General features: G+C 43.5%; 1 protein-coding gene and 1 non-coding gene across 2 annotated transcripts; one reads left to right on the top strand and one right to left on the bottom strand.

The window, feature by feature from the left end:
* Positions 1-3,483: 3,483 nt before the first annotated feature.
* On the bottom strand, positions 3,484-21,299 carry TRIM27 (tripartite motif containing 27). The gene is made up of 8 exons (XM_058554993.1): positions 20,645-21,299; positions 19,298-19,393; positions 16,488-16,718; positions 11,027-11,049; positions 8,727-8,842; positions 8,565-8,597; positions 6,953-6,979; positions 3,484-5,155 (listed from the first exon to the last, which is right to left on the bottom strand). Exons 1-8 carry the CDS (start codon positions 21,062-21,064, stop codon positions 4,560-4,562), a joined length of 1,542 nt encoding a protein of 513 aa, XP_058410976.1. The 5' UTR covers positions 21,065-21,299; the 3' UTR covers positions 3,484-4,559.
* LOC131414283 (U6 spliceosomal RNA) lies at positions 13,829-13,935 on the top strand. The gene has a single exon (XR_009222173.1). It is a non-coding gene; the product is annotated as a U6 spliceosomal RNA (small nuclear RNA).
* Positions 21,300-22,286: the final 987 nt, after the last annotated feature.

The following is a 22,286-nucleotide window of genomic DNA, read 5'->3' as shown; positions in this document are numbered from 1 at the left end:
ATGTATTAATGTTTTGGTGTATTTCTTTCCAGTTCTTAAAAAAATGTGTAGGTTGAAAAATGTGAAATCTCTCTACACTAGAAGAAATTAATATCTTCTCTTTTTCTATTACATTCTTCTTGTGTATCACAAACCCCAAACTGGATTTGGCAATTATATCTCATACTATTATCTAGACAAATTCTGTATCCACTCTGAATGAGAAATCTGGGAAAGAGATACGAGTGTACCTCAAAAAGGTTACCTTCAAATGCCCTGGTTTCATTTCAAACTTCAAATGCAAAATTAAGCAAACAAATAATCCAGATCTAAGAAATTTACACTTTCTCTCCAATAGGGAAAAACGAATGTAACTGGGGCAATACTGTCATATTCAAGTTTTGTTTACACCCTTTGAAATCTAAGCAACTTCATTAACATCCTAGCAAAGCCAGTTCCCCACAATAATCTACACTGGTTTGGTTGGGCTTTCTCATTATTCTTCGCAGAGACCTGACACAGGAGGAATTCCTGAGTTAAAAGAGGTGCAGGGATTTAGTGATTTAATTGCATAATCAGGTCAAAATTTATTGCAGGACTGAGTCAGTGGGTACCAGCCTTTCAGCTTCAAGAAAAAGGGCACTAAGAAATGCAGACCCAGGATTGCAGCTACCTCTCAGACCACTGTGGTCCATACTGAGGTCTCCCACAGCACAGTGCTTCACTTATGCACAAATCATCTTTGTTGCTCTCTACTTCTTTTTCACGTTATTTTTTTTCTCCTCTTAATTGACTCTATTAACTTTTCCAAGGACAGAAGCCATGTTCTCTTGATTCTCAACAAGTCAAGTCAAGTGTTGGGGGGCACCCAACACTGCTTAATTGTATATTGGAATCAAAGAATCATTGTCTTTCATTTGTGAAGAAAAGGCAACCCACCCACCATTGGTACACTAAGAACTTTTTTTTTTTTTTGTGAGGAAGATCAGCCCTGAGTTAACATCCATGCCAATCCTCCTCTTTTTGCGGAGGAAGACTGGCCATGAGCTAACATCCATGCCCATCTTCCTCCACTGTATGTGGGACGCCGCCACAGCATGGCGTGACAAGCGGTGCCTCGATGCGCGCCAAACCTGGGCCGCCAGCAGCGGTGCACGTGCACTTAACCACTATGCCACCGGGCCAGCCCACTAAGAACTTTTTGAGTTTTGTTTTTTATTTTGCTGGGAGATGTGTGATTTCCACCTATACCCTTTGGGTGGGATCACAGATAACTGAAGGCATTAACAAATGGCTCATTTACTGTATGACAGCTATTTGCTCTTAATTTCATAGTCCTTTAAGTGTTAGGCAGTTATTTATCACAAGTATTCTCTTATCTCCTGAACTGTACATCCAGGAGGGCAGGGGCCATGTTTAGTTTCCTTTTCTTCTCTGAACATGTCTCTTCTAGGCCTTGTCTACCTACTCTTGGGGAAGATGCTCTTCTTTCCTGCCAGGCTAGTATCAGAAAACACAGGAGCAGCTGAATACACACAATTTTCCTGGAGCAGCAAAAGAACCAAAGAATGAGGAGTTGTTGAAGCCGTACTATGTAATTCACAACTTCAGATGTTCTGAGGAAAGAACCAGAGAGGAGCAAAAGAATGCTACTGGGCCCCATGTCTGCCTTAAGGGGTCCAAATCCTGATTCAATAAATTCAAATGTTGCTTACCTTTGTGCAGATGAGTAAATTTAGTATCATTTAAAACTTCATTTAACCTTATCCAAAATGGCAGGTTTTTAAAAAAATTTAGATAAATACCTATGAACTCACCACCTACAAGAACCAGAAGATAACCACTAACATACATCAACCTATGCCCTCCTCCTCTATCCCATCCTTCCACACACCCCACTGGCAACCACAATCCTTGTGTTCATATTATAAAAAGGGTATCGTAAGGTATACAGTCTTCTGAGACTTTTTTCACTCAGCATTGTTAGTAAGATTCACTCTTTTAGGACATCCCCATTCAAACTGGAAGTTGCTTTGTTGACTCCAACGGGGCTTCTTATCACTGCTCCAGCTGCTGCTGCTAATAAAATGCATCAAGATGCTGCTCCTAAAGCACTGGGTTTCCTGGGGACAAAGCAGACCCAGTGTGAGACCCTGTACGCCTGGAGACAGCTCCATCACTCCAGCAGCTAGGACCAATAGTCCATCCTGGAGCACCTTTTCTTGGACTGGTACAAGCAAGGTACCATCTTTGTCGGCCCTTATTCTTCCTCGCTGCCCCAATGGGCTAAATTAAGTGAAACTGGAATGTGACTTTTATTGGAACTCCTCACCCAATTTTCCAGTTGCAGATCCTTAAGTCTAGAGTAGACAACTAAAGGCAGGTATCCCAGGTCAATGGACTGGCACTCCAAGACTTCCAGTCTCTGTTCTGCCTTCCCATATGGAAAAGCATAATCCATATATATTGTGGGGCATGATATGATGTATGTGGTCATGTGTTCCATCTCAGTTTGAATCATGGCTCTGCTGCTTCCTAGCTGTGCACCTTGGATAAATCATTTACCCTCTGTGCTTCAGTTTCCTCATCTGTAAAGGGCACTAGTACCCACTTTGTAGGGTTGTTATGAGCATTAAATAAGCTATTATGCATAAAGCACTTCATACTATGTGCCAAACACTGCTCTATATCTGTGTTAGTAGTATTTTATATAATATATGTATATTATCGTATGTATTTATATCTAAGAGTACTCAGCAAAAGCTAACCTAGCCTCATGGAAGCCCCTCTCTATAGGCCCTGGTCATATCATCTCCCTTAAAACCTGATGAATAAATGAATGAATTAGGACATGATATCACCAATTGATGATCTTCAGCCATGGAACCTCAATGCCAGGTACAGGACTAAGTCTAGACCATAAAATCTTGTCTTCTAAAGCCATGTCCAGAAGCAGAAAAGATCCAAATCCCTGGGAATGGAGCTGTTCTTGCAGCCTGATCTTTACTTCTCAGAATGTGGCAACCTCTGCGCAAAAAAGGGCTTAGACTGGTGATTCTGGGTTGGAAAGCAAGTTCTGGGCCCTCTGATCTATGCCAAGCATTGCTGCATTACCCCACTGGCAGTTATAGAGGAAGATGGGCATGGATGTTAGCTCAGGGCCAATCTTCCTCAGCAAAAAAGAGGAGAATTGGCAACAGACATTAGCTCAGGGCTAATCTTGCTCACCAAAAAAAAAGGACTTGGGAGAACACTTTCCTAATGAAGTTACAGGATTAACCAATACAGAGCTGTGGGCTATGGATGTCCAAGACTACTTTCTTGACATGATTAGAAAGTAGCGACATGGTACTGAGAAAGTAGTTTTATCGTCCAGTTCAAAGTAAAATATTGGCCAGAATGGGATTCTGGACCCATAAGGGAAATAAACACCACTAACCGTTTCCCCTCTCCTCCAACATCTATGAACCCAAACCTACCAAGACCCAGAAAACAACAACAATGTAAACAACATCCATACTCATTTTATTTTCAAACAGAGGGGCATGTACCCAAAGAGAAGCAGGACTAAGAACCATCATAGGGGCTTGCTCAAAGTGATCTGCCTTAGCCTTCTGACTTCAGAATGCCTCGTGATCCAATGGCCATGGGGATGGAACTGCCCCTTGATGGTACACGTATTAGAAAAGTCAATTCCCCCATCCCCCAAAGGAGATGGATTAAAGGAGGCATAAAGTCAATGAATCCCTGGAAAACTGCCCCAGAATCCTTCCAGGGACGGTGTATGACTGACCGTCAGTCCACAAATGTGAATGGGAGGGGATCTAGGAAAAATGGATGGTGCTGGGCAGAAAATTATCTGGATGGCGTGCATCCAGCACCAAGATATACCTTTCATTAGAATGAAGGGAGCTGACAAAGCCCTCAGAAAGGACAGAGGCAAAGAGCACATTGATTAGAACATTATCTCATAACAGAGGTGGGGCCATTTCCCACCATTATTGTAAAATAACTGTAACTAATCAAAACACATATAGGCCTCTTTAATGGAGTTAATAAAACTACGGCAGATTGGGAATCAGGGGTAGAGGTACTATTCCCAGAAGGAAAAACTGGGATAAGGGAGCCACGCTGACAGGGCCTTGTAGTTCCACTCTAGGTTCTTAGAAAGGAGCCCCAATCCAGAAATGAAAGCAAATACCCATGATCACTATGTGGGGCTGAACCAGAGGAAGCCAGGCTGAGCCAAGGTGTAAGTATCTTGAATGGCTCTCCAAATCCAAATATTATCCATATTTTTTATCCCCTCCAGTAATGTGTAAAACCAAAAAGTGTGCAACACTGGAGGTGGACATCTGGTTTTTATTTCTGGGCAATCTTGATACTTTTCATTACATCTCACAATTTTCATGGGAAGGGAGAGGATGGTAGAGAACACGGACATCCTATCTTCCACTGCAGGGGCATGGAAAGTGGTAAGGATATCCAGCTGTGATGGACAGGAAGTGGCAAGGCAACAAGATGCCTTATGCCTGGGGTAGGATAACGGCCAACAGCCCTTTTGGCCTGAGTTCACCTCCTCAAGGGGAGGTCTCCATGGAATGACCATGATTCCCAACATGGCCAGAAAACCCATCAATCCCACTCATGGGGCAGATGATCAGAGGAGCTGCGCTCTTCCCTCCCGAGTAACTCAGACTGAAGTAGGGCCGCACAGGCCCACAAAAGGTAGCATGAGAGAAAGTAAAAGTGTGACACCTCTCTGTCACGTTGTAGAAAGAAACCTCGCCAGCATCATAGTCCAAGAAAATCCCCACCCGCTGGAGAGGGGTCCGCAGGGGGAGGGCAGTCATCGGGGAGGTAAGAGCCCAGTATTCTTTCCCATACCACAAGGACACTGCCCAGAATCCATTCTGGGGGGCCGAGGTTACTCCGCCTTTTCTGCACACTGAGTCTTCACAGACACCTATGGTCCACTTGGCTTTATCTCCCACCTCCACCTCCCAATAATGTCTCCCAGCGATGAAGCATGGAGAGCCCAAGACACATGGAAACAGATTGAATCGCTCAGGGTTGTCAGGCAGGTCTTGCTGGAGGTAACTGTACCGCACTTGCCGCAGATTATCAGAGAGGATCAGGCTGGGGTAGGCCGTGTCGGGGTCCAGAGTCACGTCCACTGCAGAGACAAAGAGGGAAAGAGGAGGGTCAGACAAGGGCCAGGAGAGCGCACTCTAGAACACCCAGCTTTTCTCCTACTTCCCTAAGAAGAGAATAAGAGCTCCCCAATATCGGCTGCATTCATCTTATGATGAAAAACATCCTTCAGTTGACATTTCAAAAATTACTGTTTGGATTAGCTGGTTACCTTTTTTAGCAGGATATATTGAGAGTACTGAAATTTTACCTTCATTTGCTTTCTTTCACTTCCTAAGCCACAATATCCATTATAGACTGAATTTGAGGTTTTCTTATATGTGTGTCCAATCCCTTGATCTGAAAGCCTCAGGGGCCAGAAGTTTCACAGAATTCAGAATATTACAGAATTTAGACAGGCAGGGTGTAGTGCAGCACTCTATAATCAAGTATTAACAGATTTGCCATGAAATATATGAATGTTCGCATAGGATATGTTACATGGGATAAAAACTCTAAATAGTCTCACATAATTTCAGAGTTTTGGGATTTGGGAATTATAGATAAGGGATTGGGAACATATACCAATTTGCCCACCATTCAAATAACTCTTTTATATCCTTCATTCCAGGGGATCTTTACTCAGCACAACCAAACCCTATTCATCTTCTTCTAACGTCCAGTGCAAGACCCACATCTTCCTCAAAAAGTTGTTGTTAACCAGCCCAAGTCATTCCACTCTCCCTTTCTTAAATCCAAAACTGTATCACCCACGTCATGTACGCTGGTATTTAGTATTACAGCAACTTGCAATCACGTGGTGCTGCCCTGCTTTAAAAGCACCGATATATATTCTCTCACTTGCTCTTCACATCTTGTTCAGGAGAGAGATTCCCAAACACTATCCCTCTGAACCAAAGCTCAGGCAGGCTGAATGACTCCCATCAAAGGTTCACGACAGGCAACCGGTGGAGGTGATGCTCAGTTCTTGGTTCAACAATCTGTCCACGACAGTCGCCTATCTTTTTCTCATATCACGGGTATATCTCATGTCTCCAACCAGACACTAAACTCCAACAGTAGGACAGTGTCTTATGCTCTTTTGTTCCCCTTACAGTACCCTGTACAATGTTAGACAGTGTAGGACATAAGCAAGGTATTTAATTAATACCTGTTGAAAGAATTAAATATGGATTACAGCCCATGGACACCAATGAAAGAAGACTTGCTGTATATAGAATCTCTCTCTTCATGAAGAGGATTCCATGCAACAGAAGGTGGTCATGTGAGTATGGAAAGTACAGATCTCAGATTTGAGTACCTCTGGGATCACAGACTTACTCAGTCTCTCTGAACCTTAGGTGAAGGTGAAGGTCAAGGGAAGGGGGAGTTTCAACTCTTTCCCTGAGGCACAGAGATGAAATGACACAAGATTCCTAGACTCTCCTTAGCACTCAGTAAGAGTTGAGCTCAGTCAATCTTTTTGGAAGGATGACTGCTTTTTGCAAACCACACACTGCCCCCAAGGCAGAGCAGTGTACTAGCAGTGTTCTACTTTTTGGGAACTGCAGTTTCCACTCTATAATCCTTCATAGCACCTGAGTTTGATTTCCTCCTATTTCAAAGGTCCACAGCTTCAGCTCTTAGGCATTTCAGGAGGCAAAGATATTATAAACACATAGAAACAATCCATGTTTTTTTGTGGTGGTTGTTTATCATTTTTACACATGTAACCTAAAGGATCCAAATTTAGGCAATTTCCAAAATCATTTACAATAGTAGTTAGGTTCATAAGGATTTTTAGACATTTCCTCATATGGTTTTGTCTCCTATTACCTACCTGAGTATAACTGAGCCTCTCTCAATTCTGAAAGAACAAAAGAGAAAAGAAGTTATGGAAGTCATATGAGTATTTCTAGGAAATATCTAACTGAGGGAGCTTTGGTTAGAGTCATCATGAAGCAGTGGTCTCCATCACACACCCAGAACCCCTGCTGTCAGTCATGCACTGATTTCTTCACACAATGTATGATGCCATCATCTAGGCAAGAGCTTTAAGGGAAGAGGAACTGGGAACTTTGGGTAGAAGGATAACCACATTCCTGAGACTGCTAGCATATGGTGTCAAACCGAGCCAAGATCAAGGATTCCACCCTCCAGCGGCCAGCTGGCTCTGCAGGGGGAAACACCGTTCCAAGTCCACATCATAAACAACTCTTGGCTTCCATAAGCCACCTCTGTTCTAGTGGCTGGGTTGCTCAAGTGACACTCACTACCATGCTGGGGCAAACAAGTCCATTCACTAAAAAGGCACTTTACAGTTGACAAAGCATTTTCACAGATACATTCTCAGCGAGCCTTTTCAGCGGCAGGAGAAGAGTAGGAAAATAAATGAGAGCTGGATCAAGGAAAGTCATGTCTGAACTAACAATTCTGGTATTATCCACTGCATTAAGTGGAGTTTCTTCTCCCTACTTGTTTTGCCTGTGAAGGACACACAAATGTCCCCTAAATATGCTGCTAAATGCCAATAAGAGTATGTATCTGAAAAAATACAATGCAAATAAGGTTTTAGCATACATAATATAGAAAATTATCAGAGATTATGGGGATTTGTAACTTGTAATAAATAAGACAAGGGTTTACCTACACATAAGGGTTTCAGATTCCACCAGACTGCTTTGGAATTTTAGCATTTAGTATATAGCTAACTCCTAACTGAATGTGGCTCACGAGCATAAAATTTTATATTTGGAAGAGCGTCCCTTAAACACCTAGAACAATTTATTTAATAAACATAAATATAAGGTTTATTACATGTCAGGCTCCATTCCAGAAGCTTTAGAAATGGTAACTAATTTAACTTAATTCTTACAACCTTGTGAGGTAAGAACTATTATTTTCCTCATATTATAGATGAGGAACTACAGTTTAGAATCCTTATTAAGTGGCAGAGCTAAACCCGGGACCCCAGCAGCCTCATTCCTGAATCCCTATTCCTCACCACTTCCCTCGAGGTGCTGCCTCAATCAGTGCTCTTGATCCCCTCATCCTGGTCGGCACTGATGCCCACAAGCAGTAGGAACTCAGTAAATTATGACTATAAATAATGGCTCAAATGAAATGTAACTAGAACAGTTTTTGTTCATTCTCTTTCCCAATTAAAAATTTTTTAAATAACAAAACTAATTCTGGATTAACTAATTTTCAGATAGCCTATTTTTCTGCTCCATCAATGTGGATTGAGAACTCAGTGCATATAATTAAAAGACTTCAAATTGAAACAAGAGGCTATTAATTTAAAAAATTAACAAAGCAAAAAGGAAGATGTAAAATATCAGGGAAGGCTGGCCAATGGTACCACCCTTTTCCCATTTTCCCACACTTTAACGCAAATGTTTGTCTTCCCAGGAAACTTCAACACCATAAACCCATTAAGGAGATAGGTTTACCTTGGATTTTCTCCATATCTGACTGCATTTTTTCTAAGGGGAGAAAAGAAGATATTCAGTTTGCATCCCACTATCCGGCTGGAAAATATTTCCTCTCAGGCAATACACAGATATTCAGAGCATAAATCCATTTCTCCTCATGTACCCCTCTTTTCACATTACCTGTGAACTGCTTCAGACTCTCGGTCAAGAACAGACATTTTTGGGCAAAAATGTGGATTTTCTCTTGCAGATCTGGAGGTGTGATCCAGGGTTCGGGGATCCTGATTCTTTCAGCCCTAAGTTTAAAAAAAAACATGAGTGAATCCCTCCCCCAACTCCACTACCTTCCAGGGACCAGGACAAAGCCTAGGCTAAAGTGGCCAACACAGGCGGACAGTCTTTCAAAGCAGCCACCACAGTCTTTTCCCTATTCTCCTCCTAGACTATGATCCTCTAGACCAAAACAGGGGAGACGTCTTACTCATTTTCATATCCCCCACAGCACCTCACTCAAGTCTTTCCAAACGGCATGTCCTCAAAAAAGTTTACTGAATTAAACTGAATATAAGGCTGACGTTGCCAAAAAGCACTAGATTCCATGACAAAGTCCTTGATATTCATGGTGGGCAATGACCCAGAATCCTTAGGTTCCCCAAAATGGTGAGAATGACATCTTCAGACAGGTAGATACGCTCTGGACAATACCCAATTACCTACCTCCCTCAAGGAGTCAATGGCAAAGACGGATTGCTAGTTGCCTACCCAATACCCCTTCTCCCAACTTACAAATTTACTGGGTTCATGGCTGCCCAGTCAAGATGTGACCTTGTGACTGAGTTCTGGCCAACAAGAGGTAAAAAGTATCTTGTGGTAATTTGAGAAGTCTGCTTAAAAAGGACTGTGATGTGACTTATCTCCCACCTGCTGGTTGGCATTCTAGCAACTATACAGTCTTAGACTGTAAGAAGGAGGACCATACCTTAGGGATGGCAGAATGGTGAACAGAAAGAAACCTGAGGGAGTGATGATCACCGGAGCCACCACCCAGCCCTGGGCTACCTATTTGCACATTTCTTATACAGTGACAAAATTTTTTTGTTATGTTTAAGCCTTAAGCCAGAGAAATTTTGGGTTTCCTATGTTATATAGCCAAACCCAAATCTTAATGTCACAAAGTGCTAGGATCTGAAGGATCTATCTCCCTATGTTAGGTCAGAACTAGACTGGCATCAGAAAACAGGGGCTGGCCTGGTGGCATAGCTGTTAAGTTGGTGCACTCTGCTTCCGCAGCCTGGGGTTCGCCGGTTTGGATCCTGGGTGGGGACCTATGCACCGCTCATCAGGCCAAGCTGAGGCGGTGTCCCACATAGAGCAACTAGAAGGATGTACAACTATCTGTTGGGGCTTTGGGGAGGGGAAAAAAAAAAAGGAAAAAAGGAGGAAGATCAGCAACAGATGTTAGCTCAAGGCCAATCTTCCTAAAAAAAAAAAAAAATTGTGTATTTGGGAAAAAAAAAAGAAAATATAAGTAACAAGTAAAGGCAGTACACGCTGCAGTCATCTGGCTGGGACTGGTACAAGCTGCAATTCATCTCCATCCCAGGAGCCCTCAAAAACCTCAATTCTATCAACATAATTCTATCCACACAGTCCTCCCAGCCAACCTATCCCATCTATGAGGCCCTCCCCCATCTTCTCAAATACTCCCACATAGGCAAGCTGCAGTTCCTCTGGAGGCTGTTCACCATTCAGGATTTTCATCAGCTTCAAAATTCAGCTCCCTCAAAGTCACTCTCCACCCCTGTGGGCACTCCTCCACCAAACATTATGTTCCCAAGGCCTATCCCATTTGCTCTTGCCATCTGCCCTGCAAACACAACTTAGCCTTGGCTTCTTGCCCACTCTGAGCTCTCCCTGCCCGGTTCTGGCCCAACTCCCAGGGAGCTCTTCCTCACTTTCCATCTGATGATACAGTAGAGAAATAGTGAGAACAGCCAGAACCCAGGAAACTCATCACTAACTATATAACTCTATATAACTCTGAGCTGGTCACATTTTTCTTAGGCCATATTTTCCCCATTACAGGAAAAAAAAAAAAAGAGGGAGATAATGAAAGAGAAAGGATTCTGAAATGCTTAGGAAGCAATAACCATAAGGTACTCTCACACTTTGCCCAAGTCCCTGTAACTCTCCACCCTCACCATGGAAGTATCCTCATAAACCACCAGCCTCCTCCCAACTGAGCCCCCTACTTCACCCCCTCACCCTCACAATTTGTCAGTAATTCCTGAGTTTTACTGAGAAGAGCTGTGGTCCATCTAGTTCTTTGCACACTAGTGACTCAGTTCAGGGACAGGCAGGATGTGTGTCAATCTGTTAAGATGTCCATCTCAGGCTCTGGGCTCCTTTCAGGATTTGTAAGTATGAGGGAAATAGTCTTCCCGTGCTTGATTTAACACTGGGGAGAGAGAAAACTGTACCTGCTCAATGTGTCCCCGATGTCCTGCAAGAGAAAGGAAAAAGATACCCATGAGAAGTCGTTCAGAACTTCAGTTTTATTTCACAGATGTTGGCTGAAAACCCAACTACAGACTGGCCCTCCTGGGAGAAACCAGGGAGACAAGGAACACAGCCCACAGTCAAGGAGCTAACAATCAGGCAGAGCAAACCGGGATGCAAACTATTTGCTATAACAGCATTTCCTATGTCCTCCTCCTGCACTACTGGTCCAAGATCTCATGATTTTCAAATTTACTAACTTAAGCATCCCCCCCTTGGACCACAACTGTCTACCTGTCCAGCTTGCTTTCTTTGACTTTTTATTGTGAAATAATTGCAAATACACAGACAAGCTGCTAGTACGAAGAGCTCCTGTATACTCTTTTCCCAGACTTACCAGATTATTATAAACATAGTTATATTCAGAACCATTTGCGAGATCATTGTTTACATTATATCCCTTTACCCCTTTATGACATGTGTCTTTAATCTGGAACAGTTCCTTAGCATTGATTTGTCTTTCGTGACATAGAAAGTCCCTCCATTTGGGTTTGTCAGATTTTCCCCATATGATTAAATTCAGGCTGAACCATCTTTGACTAGTGTATGTTGTGTCCTAAAGTTACATGATATTCGCTTGCCCCTTACTGGCGATATTTTGATCACTGTATAGCTACTCTTTTTCTTTTTGTAATTAATAAGTAATCTAAAAGTGATACTTTGAAATTGTTAATATTCTAATCCTTACCAAAGTTTCCCCCCTTAGATTTGGCATCCATCGATAATTCTTGTCTGAATTAATTTTTACTATGATGGTTGACATATGGTCATTTTCTAACTTCAAAATTCCTATCTTACTTAGTCAACATTCCACTGGAAGAATTCTCCCTTCTTATTTATTATTAGTATGGACTCATGGATTCTTACTCTATTCAATGAGTTATAATCCATCACTACCCTTATTTATTTTGGTGCTCAAAAAGTCTGAGACTTGGGCCAGAGAGAGTCTGTCACTCTTTCTCTTATTCCTTCCCATCCCATTTACCTGTCCTCATTATTTTCTGGTTTATCCTTCCAGTGTTTCCTTTGCAAAAATAAACAGATACATGTATTTTCCAATTAAATCTCTTCTTTCTTACATAAAAAGTAGCATACTCTTTATTTTGCACTTTGGTTTTTTTCACTTAATGATATATCCTGCAAACCACTCTATATCAGTTTATAGGTATCTTCCTTACTCTCTTTTACAGTTGCATAGTATTCCATTGTATGTGCGTGCACATGCATAATTGGTTCAACTAACCTTCTAGGTTTGGAAGTTTGGTTGTTTCCAATATTTTGCAATTACAAACAAATGTTACATTTGTAACATCAAGTAACCTTGTGCATATGTATTTTTGTACATATTTTCATATTTAGGAATATCTTCAAGGTAAATTCCTAGAAGGATTCTTGGTTAAAGTCTAACTGTATATATAGTTTTGTTAAATATTGCCAAAATGATTTGCATTCCCACCAGCCTATGAAATTGTCTCTTCTACATCTTTGCTAACAGTGTACTGAATTAAGAAGATTTTGCTCTTCTAATGGGTAAGAAAGGATATTTTAGGGTGGCTTTAATTTGCATCTCATTATTAAAAGAAGTTAAGTACAATAGAACATTTTTTCACAAGTTCATGTTCCAATTTAATATTTCTTTTGCAACTTGTCTATGTCTTTTGCTCAATTTTCTACAAAACTTGTCTTTTCTCTCCTCTCAATTTTTAAAAGTTCTTGACATATTGTTTCTATTAGTGATATTTGTTGCATGTATTTTCTTTCAATTTGATACTTGTCTTCTGACTGGTTACAATGTGTGTGTTTTCCTTGTGTTATTACCAACTGCTTTAATTATACAGGCTTTGTATCATGTTTTAATATCTAACAGGGCCAGTTCCCACCTCATAGCTCTTCTTTCTCAGTGTTTCCTGACCATTTTTATGTGCTTATTTTTCTATCTGAACTTTACTATTAATTTGTCTAGCTCCAGAAAAAAAGTGTGTTGTATTTTTATTGGGAATGAATTTAAGTTTATAAATTAACTTATAAAGAACCGACAACCTGATGATGTTGCGATGTCTTATCCAAGAACACAGGATATCTTTTTATTAGCTCAAGCCTATTTTGTATCTTTCAGAGGTGTTTTGTAATTTTCTCCACACAGGTTTTTGTACATTTCTTATAAGTTTATTCCCAGATACTTTATCTTTTTGTGCAATTGGGAAATGGGGTATTCTTATCTAATGTTTCTAGTGGCTGTTATCTGTGTATACAAAAGCTGCTGATTTCTGTACGTTAATCTTATATCCTGCTGCCTTGCTGAATTCTTGAATTAGTTTCATTACTGATTCTTTAATTTACAATCATATGTATCTTCTCCCAATAAGATAGTTTAACTTCTTTTCCAATTCTTATGCTTGTAATTGTTTTCTCTTATCTAACTAAGTAGGTTAAAACCTCCAATACAATGTTAAATAGAGGTAGACAATAGTGGGCATCTTACACTGTTCCTGACCTCAGTGAGAATGCCTCTAATATTTCCCCATTAAGTAAGATTCAGCTTGCGTTTTCAATGACTTCCACCATAACCACTCTTTGATAATGATCAAGACCCTCCTCCCCCTGGAATCCATGACTTCTCTTTCTCTCCTTTCCTCATCATCCAGGTTTGATTTCACGGTCCATCTGTTCAAAACTATTCTTGTAAATACCTCTACCTTAAAAAAAATGTTTTAAAACCTCTAATGCTCACTTTGGCAACACATACTCTCAAATTGGAACTATTCATCGATGTTTAGCATGGCCCCTGCACACAGATAATGCACAAAATCGTGAAGCGTTTCATATTGTTAATGTTCATAGTGGCACTATTTACAATAGTCAAAAGGTGGAAACAAACCAAATGTCCATCAACTCAGGAATGTATATACAAAATGTAGTATATATCCATACAAGAGAGTATTATTCAGCCATAAAAAGAATGAAGTACTGATACGTGCTACAATAAGGGTAAAACCTTGAAAAAAGCATGCCAAGTGAAAGCAGCCAGACACATAAAGGCCACATATTGTATGATTCCACTTACATCAAATATCCACAACAGGCAGTGACACATAGCAGATTAGTGGTTGCCAATGGGTAGAAAAGAATGAAGAATGACTGTTTAATGGGTACTAAGTTTCCTTTTGAGGTGATGCAGGTGTTCGGGAACTACACAGTTAACGATGGTTGCACAACACTGTGAGTTTACTAAATGCTATTGAGTTGTACACTTCAAAATGGATGAAATGGTGAATTTATGTTATGCATATTTTATCACAATAAAAAAACAAAAGACAAAACAAAAACCTCAAGTCCATCTTGCAAAGCCCTAATCCTGGATGAGCCCAACCACTTGCTTTCCCTGTGCCTGCACCAGAGCAGTCACCGTCTGAGAAAGCAAAGGAGTTGAGAAAGTCACAAAACAGGGCAGACCAGTCCCAGTATAAACTGACGTTCACTGACCAAGTAATCCTACTACATTTCACAAACCAACTGGCTTTCCCATACTCTTTGAAACAATAATTTCAGAACTTTCCCACGTTCTTCAAAGCTCATATTTTCCCTAACCCCTGCTGAGTGTCAGCAGTTGATCCTGCTTTCCAACTTTAAAAGAGAATAAAAGCCACAGGTTTTGCTACCAAACCTCACAACCTGCCTGAATCTACCTCCCTCCACCCTCCTTTCTTCCCAAACAACAGAAGATCTTCCAAAACTAACTCTCGCACACATGCTTGAGTTCCCCTTTCCTTCTGCCTTCTCAGGAACAGCACATTAGTGATTAGTTCATCATTCTTTATAGCTTCAAGGACTTTCCTCACCTGGATCCTTACAACATAGCCTCTCCTCCTATATATTCTTTTAAAATATGTTTAGCTAGTTTCTTTAAGTATCCCCTCTCCATGAAGCCCCACAATCCTACCTCATCTCCAAGGATTTTCTTACATCTCCTTCATATTCTTACTTCTTGAAATAGTCATCTACTCTTGAAGTCTCCATTCACCCTCCCAGTTACCACAACAGTCACTAATGTGGCTTCTGCCCAAATTGTTCCAATGTGGCCATTCTACATAAGGTCATCAATGATGCCCATGTTTTAAACCAAATGGATATCAGCCCTCATATTATTGCATTACAACTGCATAAGACTCTCTTGTCCACTCCTTTCTTCCTGAAACATTCTTTCTTCCTGGTCACGTTCTGTCTCTCTGGTCAGTTGTTCCCTTTGCAAGCTCTTCTTTCTCTCTCTGGCAATTAAATATTGGCGTTCATTAAGGCTCAAGGATAGGCCTTCTTCTCTTACTATTCTAAAGCAGGAGTTGGTAAACTTTTTCTCAGAAGGCCAGACAATAAATATTTAGACCTTGTGAGCCATATAGTCGCTGTTGTAACTACTTAGGTGCGCTGTTGCAGTGGAAAAGTGAGGATAGATAAGATGTAAATGAACAAGCATGGCTATGTTCCAACAAAAATGTATGGACATGAAATTTGAATTTTATATAATTTCACATATCATGGAATAACATTATTCTGAATGTTAACATTTTGTCCAACCACTTAAAACTGTAAAAACCATACTTAGCTTGCACGACAAACGAATACAGGTGGTGGGCCATAGTTTGCTGACCCTTGCCCTATCCCATCATCCCTTTTTTAATAACACTTATCAACACCTATGCTACTTGTTTGTTCACTTCTTTACCGTCTGATCTTGACATGAGAATATAAATTTCAGGAGAGCTTATTCACCACTTAATCCCAGTGCCTAGAATAGTGCCAGACCCAGAACAGACAATTCATATGTATTGAATGAACCAATGACAGACAGGCCCCAGCTCATTTCCTGTGGTCTTGCTGGGTGAGGTCTACCGCAGTTTTATTGCCTGCACTGCCGGCGTGAAATCACAGGACTGCTCGGGCTGACCGTTCCTGCTCAGTGCTTGCTGTTTTGCAGCTGTGCTAAGGCACATGTATATGTTAAAAATACAGGATACAAGAGTGATGAGGGTCTTTTAATGGCATGTGGGCCAAACCCCTCACTACATAATGAGCAAATGAGTCACTGAGGCCCAGAGAGGTTAAGAGCCTTGCCTGTGATCAGGCCACTTGTCAGTGCAGGACAGGCCTGGGCATTAGGTTTTCCTTTTGCCCTGTCCATGAGTCAATGCAACTGACTGATCCAAGTTGTGTCAACCAGAGCTTCTAGTGTACACGTTTTTCCCTCCTATAGGCCAAATAGAGAGCTGGGCAAGCCCTTGATTCTCCCACAGAGTTAACAAGGGAGTAGGGGCCCTGTACTGCTTGGCAAAAAGAGAAGGGAGAGTTTTTAGCAGGAGTGTCTTGCCAGGGCACTCTAAGCCTTACCTGCAGGAGCTCCCTGGTGGGCTGCTGCTGCTTCTCTTCTAGCTGGGCGATCAGGCTGCTGAGGTGGGAGATGTTGCAGGAGAACTGCGTGATGGCACCATTGATGCTATTGTAGATGGCCAAGTCTAGCTCCTCGAGGCGGGCCAGGAGGCGATACTCATGCTCCTTCAGGGAGTGATACAGCTGCTCAAATTCCCAAACGATCTTCTCCCTCTCCATCTGGGTCAGGCTCTGTGCAGATGACAGGGCAGGGTGGTGAAAAGAGGAAAAGGCTCACTTCTAGAGCCCTTCACATTTCACATTCCTCCCCTGACTACCCACCCCAAGACTTCATCATTTCATCCCAGTATACTAAAACAAGCACCTTTTTCACTCATTCATTTTTTCCAGTGTTTACTGACTGTATATATAATCGCCAGGAACCAAATTACCCCGGTGATAATTAAGACACAGTCCCTGCCTTCTAGAAACTCAGTCATGTGAGAGGTTCATATGATACAAGTAATCACGGATGGATAATGAAAGATAGGGTGACAGCCTGCAGCAGAAGTTGGCACATCCTGCACAGAAGCAACGTTCAGAATCTTGTAGGATGAACAGGAGTTCACCATGTGGTCAAAGAGCAGGAGGGCTTTCCAGGCAGAAGAAATGTCACAGGCAAAGGAGTGGGGAGAGAAGGCAAACGCTTCTGTCAGGCTGGAGCACATGAGTGCTGAGGGAAGAGGCCAGAAAAGGTAAGAAGAGACCAGAACATATTGGCAGGCTAAGGGGCAAAGACTTTATTGCAACTGGGAGCCATGAAAGACTGTGTCACACAGGGAAGTGACATGGTCAGATATGTGCCCTATGGAGGATGGTTTGGAAGACTCAAGCACAATTTCTACAACAATCTTCACATAATAACCTTGACCAGTTCCCTTAGGCCCTTCACCTGTAATCCATACCCTCTATCTGGCCTACAAGGGTGTTCATGAACTGCCTTATCTCGCTGGCTTTGGGCATGGTTCCGTCTTGGGGCAGATTTGTTTGCCAAAGCTTGTCTGCCCTTCCTTCTCTACCCCACCTCCCACTGACAGGACTCTATTAACACTTTGTACTCAACAAAGAGTCAGCAAACTCCCTTGGAGTAAAGTTTTATTGGGACACAGCCACGCCCATCATTTACATATTGTCCTTGGCTGCTTTTAAGCTACAAAAGCAGAGTTGAGTAGTTGTGACAGAGACGATATGGCCCACAAAGCCAAAAATATTTACTATCTAGTCCTTTATAGAAAGTTTGCTGACATCTGCTCTAAATTCATCTCCTATTGAGAACGTTCCCCCACTAACCATCCCTCTAACCACCCTTCTTAAGTACTTACTGTGCAACATAGCGATGCACACACACCTTTATTAATAAATCCTTTTCATAAACTCATACCTCTCCTTATCTGGATACAATATAATCTTAGAAATGGAAAATTAAAGCTGAAAGAGACCTTAAAGATATAAACATAATAATATAATGATACAATATAATCTAAGCTGAAAGAGATCTTAAAGATCAACTAATTCAGTGCTTCTCAAAGGGGGTGCTACTGGCACTCTGGTGGGGACAATTCCGCCTGGCATGGGACTGTTTCTTGCATTGCAGGACATTTTGCATCCTTGCTCCACCCTCCCAGATCACTTGATTCCTCAGGTGACAACCAAAGAAACACCCACGCATCACTGAAGGGGAGGAGGAGAGGGCAGTACTAGCCTTGCTAAAGAATCACAAGTTTAGTCCAACCTATCCATTTCACACATGAGGAAACTGAAGCCCAGAGAGGCTGTATTACTCTCTCCATCTATCCAATTGGCTAGTGTCAGAGCCAAGAAGTATGTCCAGGTGCCCTGATTCTCAGAAAAGGGCTGTGTCCCCTCTTTGCCAATCCTCCCACAGAAGACACAGCTGTGCATAATGATTCGAGTCAGGCTCACTGGGAAGATTCTCCATCCATCAGACCTATTTTCAAGCAAGGGGATCTGAGGCCACAGCGGATCGTGTGGGCAGAACAAGTGGTGGGATGTGAGGGCATCATGAGAATAAGTTCCCTGTCCCAAAGTTCTTTACTCTGGCCACGAATGACAAAATTTCTCACAAGATGATTCCAGACACTACTAGTCTAAGAGTTTGCTTTTCAGATGCAAATACCTCTAACAGGTAGGAATTTGTAATATTTTTTGTCCAAAAAATAATGCTTAAACACCTAGGTGGTGGATATATGAGTATTATATTATAAAAGCCTCTGTCCTTTTTGGGTTTTGTTGGTTTTTCAAAACAAAATCCCCAAATATCCTGATCACAAATTAGTGTATCAGCTACTTGCTAAGGCCTTAGGAAACTAGAGGAAGGGAACAAAGTGAAAAGTTCAGAATTGAAGTGTTGTCAAGAAAGCGAACACTCCAGCAAGAAGCAAGAGTGGCTTATGCAAAGCCACTGTCAGCAACTGTCTGCAGAATGGTACCAAAGGAGGCTAACTGTACCCAAGAATTTCACCTGTATCAGCTTTGTCAAGGATCAACCCTGATCTGTACAAAGCTAGCAGGTTAAACTTTTGATAGGTCAGATCTCCAGGGGTTCCAACCTTGGATCTTCCATCCTTTCCCCAAAAATGTAGGAATCCTTTGGTTCTCCAGGTGAGTTCGCAACTGCCATATGGAGTTGTTCCACCTGCACCCAGAAGTTCTAGGTGACCTGGCTGGACAAGGTTAAAGAAAGTAACAGCCTCAAAAACAGGGAGTGACCAGCAAAACCGATATTATCTGTGAATTCCAACGACCCTTACCAAGAGTTCAGCTCGTGCCTGCTCCCCCTGTGCCCGACGCCTCTTCTTTAAGTCTTTTACTCTTTTTAGGTGGTCCAGCTGGTTATGGATTTGCTCCTGAGAAAAGCAAAAACAGTTGGGCAGTTCAAGATTAGGCAGCCCTTTGCATCAGCATGGCTATTCTGCTTATCACATATGCAACTCACATGCCAAGTACCTGGTTAGATCTTGTCCTTGGACCACACTGCTATCACCAGAGCACATGGGTCACCACACCTCTCCTTTGGTAATTTGTGTGTATCTTAAATGCTGGGTCACCTACTTATCCTTGAAAGGATACTGAATGGCTTAGTGGAAAGATGACTGAACTAGTTAATGTTAAGTTAATGTTAAAGAACTAGTTAATGACTAATGTTAAGTTGTAGCTCTGCCACAGAGGCATATTGAGAAAATGATTTAACTTCTCTTATTTTCCTCATATGTGACATGCACAAACATCACCTTCCCAACTACTCAAGGGTTATCACCAGTGTGAGTAAAACAATATATTTGAAAGCACTGTTAATCTTACGTGATTAATTATGCAAGAATGTACTCACATTTAAACATATACATAATTGTGTACATATTCCTTCAGCCCTCAAATACACAGACAATAACACAGCATTATGCACTCCTTGAATGTTGCCTTACAACTGTTTCATATTTAATACTTTGTTTCCACATTATTGTTCAGCTGTGCCAGTCTGTCGGTTCAACAGTTCACAAAGGGCTCCACACATCGTTTTATTTCACTTAATCTTCATAATAACTGTTTTATTTCCTATGAGTTTCAGAGTGGTTAAATGACTTAAGCAGGAAAGAGCTCTGTTCTGTTCCGTGAGCTTCTAGAACAGGACGGAGCACAGGGAAGCGCTAAGGAAATGCTTATAGACTAGATGATGAGCATCTGCTTGAAGTGTATACAGCCAGTTAACGTCCGAGTGTGTTTTGTCTGACATCATCTAGAAGCAAACAGGAGTACGAGCGTCTCTGAAGCTTGTCGATGCGTACGTGGTTTTACTCACATCTTTTATACAGTCAAGGGGGGTCTCCAGGGGCCGTCTTTATGCATATATGCCCGGTAAACACAGGGGCACATAAGGAGACTGGGGGTGGGGAGACTTCTGGCTTCCTCACCAGCTACAGGTTTTCCTCCCAAATCTGAGTGCCGAGGCTCTGGAGCGGACAGAGAGGAAATGACGGCTGTGAACCACACGTCCGGCTCAGCCATTTTCTAGGCGGAAAAAAGGAAGCCCCTTTGGCTCGCTCTTCCCTTTGTCCGACTCGCGCTCCTGCCCCTCCCGGCTCCGCGCGCCCGGCCCTCACCTTGAAGCCCTCCACCGCCTCCTCCAGCGGCAGCACGCTGTGGCCGCGGTGCTCGCGGGAGCGGTCGCACACCACGCAGATGGGCATCTGGTCCTCCTCGCAGTACAGTTTCAGGGGCTCGCGGTGTTTCTCGCACACGCCCATCTCGCCTCCGGGCCCCGACGGCCGCTCGGTGCGCAACTGCTTCACCAGCTGGGTCACGTTGGCCAGGTGCCGGTTGGGCCGCATGTGCCGCTGCGGGAAAGTCTCCCGGCACTGCGGGCACGACACGTTGGTCTCCGCCGCGCCCCAGCAGCGGGCGAGGCAAGCGCAACAGATGTTGTGGCCGCAGTCGAGCATCATGGGCTCGGCAAAGTACTGCAGGCACACGGGGCAGGTGGTCTCCTGCTGTAAGCACTCGGCCACGCTCCCGGAGGCCATGGCGCGGGCCCGCGGGGGCGCACGGGCTTGGGCCCCGGCGCCCAGCTCCGCGCGGAGCCCAACTCGACTGCGCTCCCTCCCGTCCGCTGTTTCCGGGCGGCGCGGGGAGGCGAGCCGGGGTGACGGAGGGCGGCGCCTCCCGGGCCCGGATCCCAGACGCGCCCGCGCGCTAGACCCGCGGAGGGGCCGGGCCGCTCCCTGCGTCGCGGCGCCCGGCTGAATGACTTGGGGATGCTGCGGCCCCGCCGAGCCCAGCGGCTACGCGAAGGAGGCGCCGCCGGTCTGACTCGCGGAGCCAGGCGCTCGCAGCGCGCAAGACAACGTGGCCGCGTCCGAGCGGATCCCGGCGGCCGCTCAGACCCCACCCCGGCGCGAGCGGAAGGGGCGGCTCGGGGGGCGGGGTTTGGTCCGGGCCTCCCGCGCGCCTTACGGTTTCTTGGCCCCTGGGCCTGGATTGTTTCCTCCGGGAGCGCCGCCGAGAACGCTCGGGAGCACGATCCCCGGGACAGCTGTCACAGGCAGGCGGTGCACACGGGGCGCAGCGGTGACAGGGTAGCCCCTGCCTGCACGCTCCGGGCCCACCGCCGTTTCCGCGGCCCTGGGCCCATAGTCTTTTGTTGGCTTTCCTATCTGGTGCCTAGGCCTCAGCTAGGCGAGAGAAATGTGGCTTTGTGTTGGTATGGGAAGAGACATCTGTCCTCCCCAGTCGGGGGTAGCCGACTGAGCCCCATCCGGTCTGTGAGGCGCTTCATTAACTCCGTTTACAGGCGCTCGCAATTTTGTTTCAAAGGAGAAAGGCTTCATTATCAGACGGCAACATTTCTGTAGGACAGAAAGTGAGTGAGACAAGCCCAGTTCTGCTACTTCCTACTGTGCCTAAGCAAATTGGTTTTCCATTCTGAGCCTCAGTTTCTTCTCTGGTGAAATGGGAATAATTATACCCCAGCAAAGAGGGAAACTTGATTACATCTTTTACTTTTTAGCCATAAGGAAATTATCCTTTAAGTAATAAAATACCCACTGCATAGAGTTATTGTATCAAATAGGACCTAAACGTACTTTTTCCTTCCCAAAGTGTAGGGAGATTGGTAATCCCACGGTGACTCAGGCTCTTTTCATTATCCAGTAGATTTACAAATCTTTTGCGTTGCACCCTCATCCGTAGCTTGCTATTTCCTAGTTTCCTTTGCTATTTTTTCAGTATTGTCCGTCCTCTAGATTT

Source organism: Diceros bicornis, chromosome 14 (genome assembly GCF_020826845.1).
Source record: "Diceros bicornis minor isolate mBicDic1 chromosome 14, mDicBic1.mat.cur, whole genome shotgun sequence".
NCBI lineage: Eukaryota > Metazoa > Chordata > Mammalia > Perissodactyla > Rhinocerotidae > Diceros > Diceros bicornis.
The sequence above is the reverse complement of the archived record's forward strand: the minus strand, read 5'-3'. Positions and strand labels throughout refer to the sequence as shown.

Bases quoted from the DNA above. Each gene is read 5' to 3' on its own strand.
- TRIM27 (XM_058554993.1), bottom strand. From the start codon at position 21,064: ATGGCCTCCGGGAGCGTGGCCGAGTGCTTACAGCAGGAGACCACCTGC. The intron at 19,394-20,644 runs GTGAGGGCCGGG...TGCTTTTCTCAG, and splicing joins AGGCGGTGGAGGGCTTCAAG to GAGCAAATCCATAACCAGCT. The intron at 5,156-6,952 runs GTAGGTAATAGG...TTGTCTCTGCAG, and splicing joins AGAGGCTCAGTTATACTCAG to TGGACGTGACTCTGGACCCC.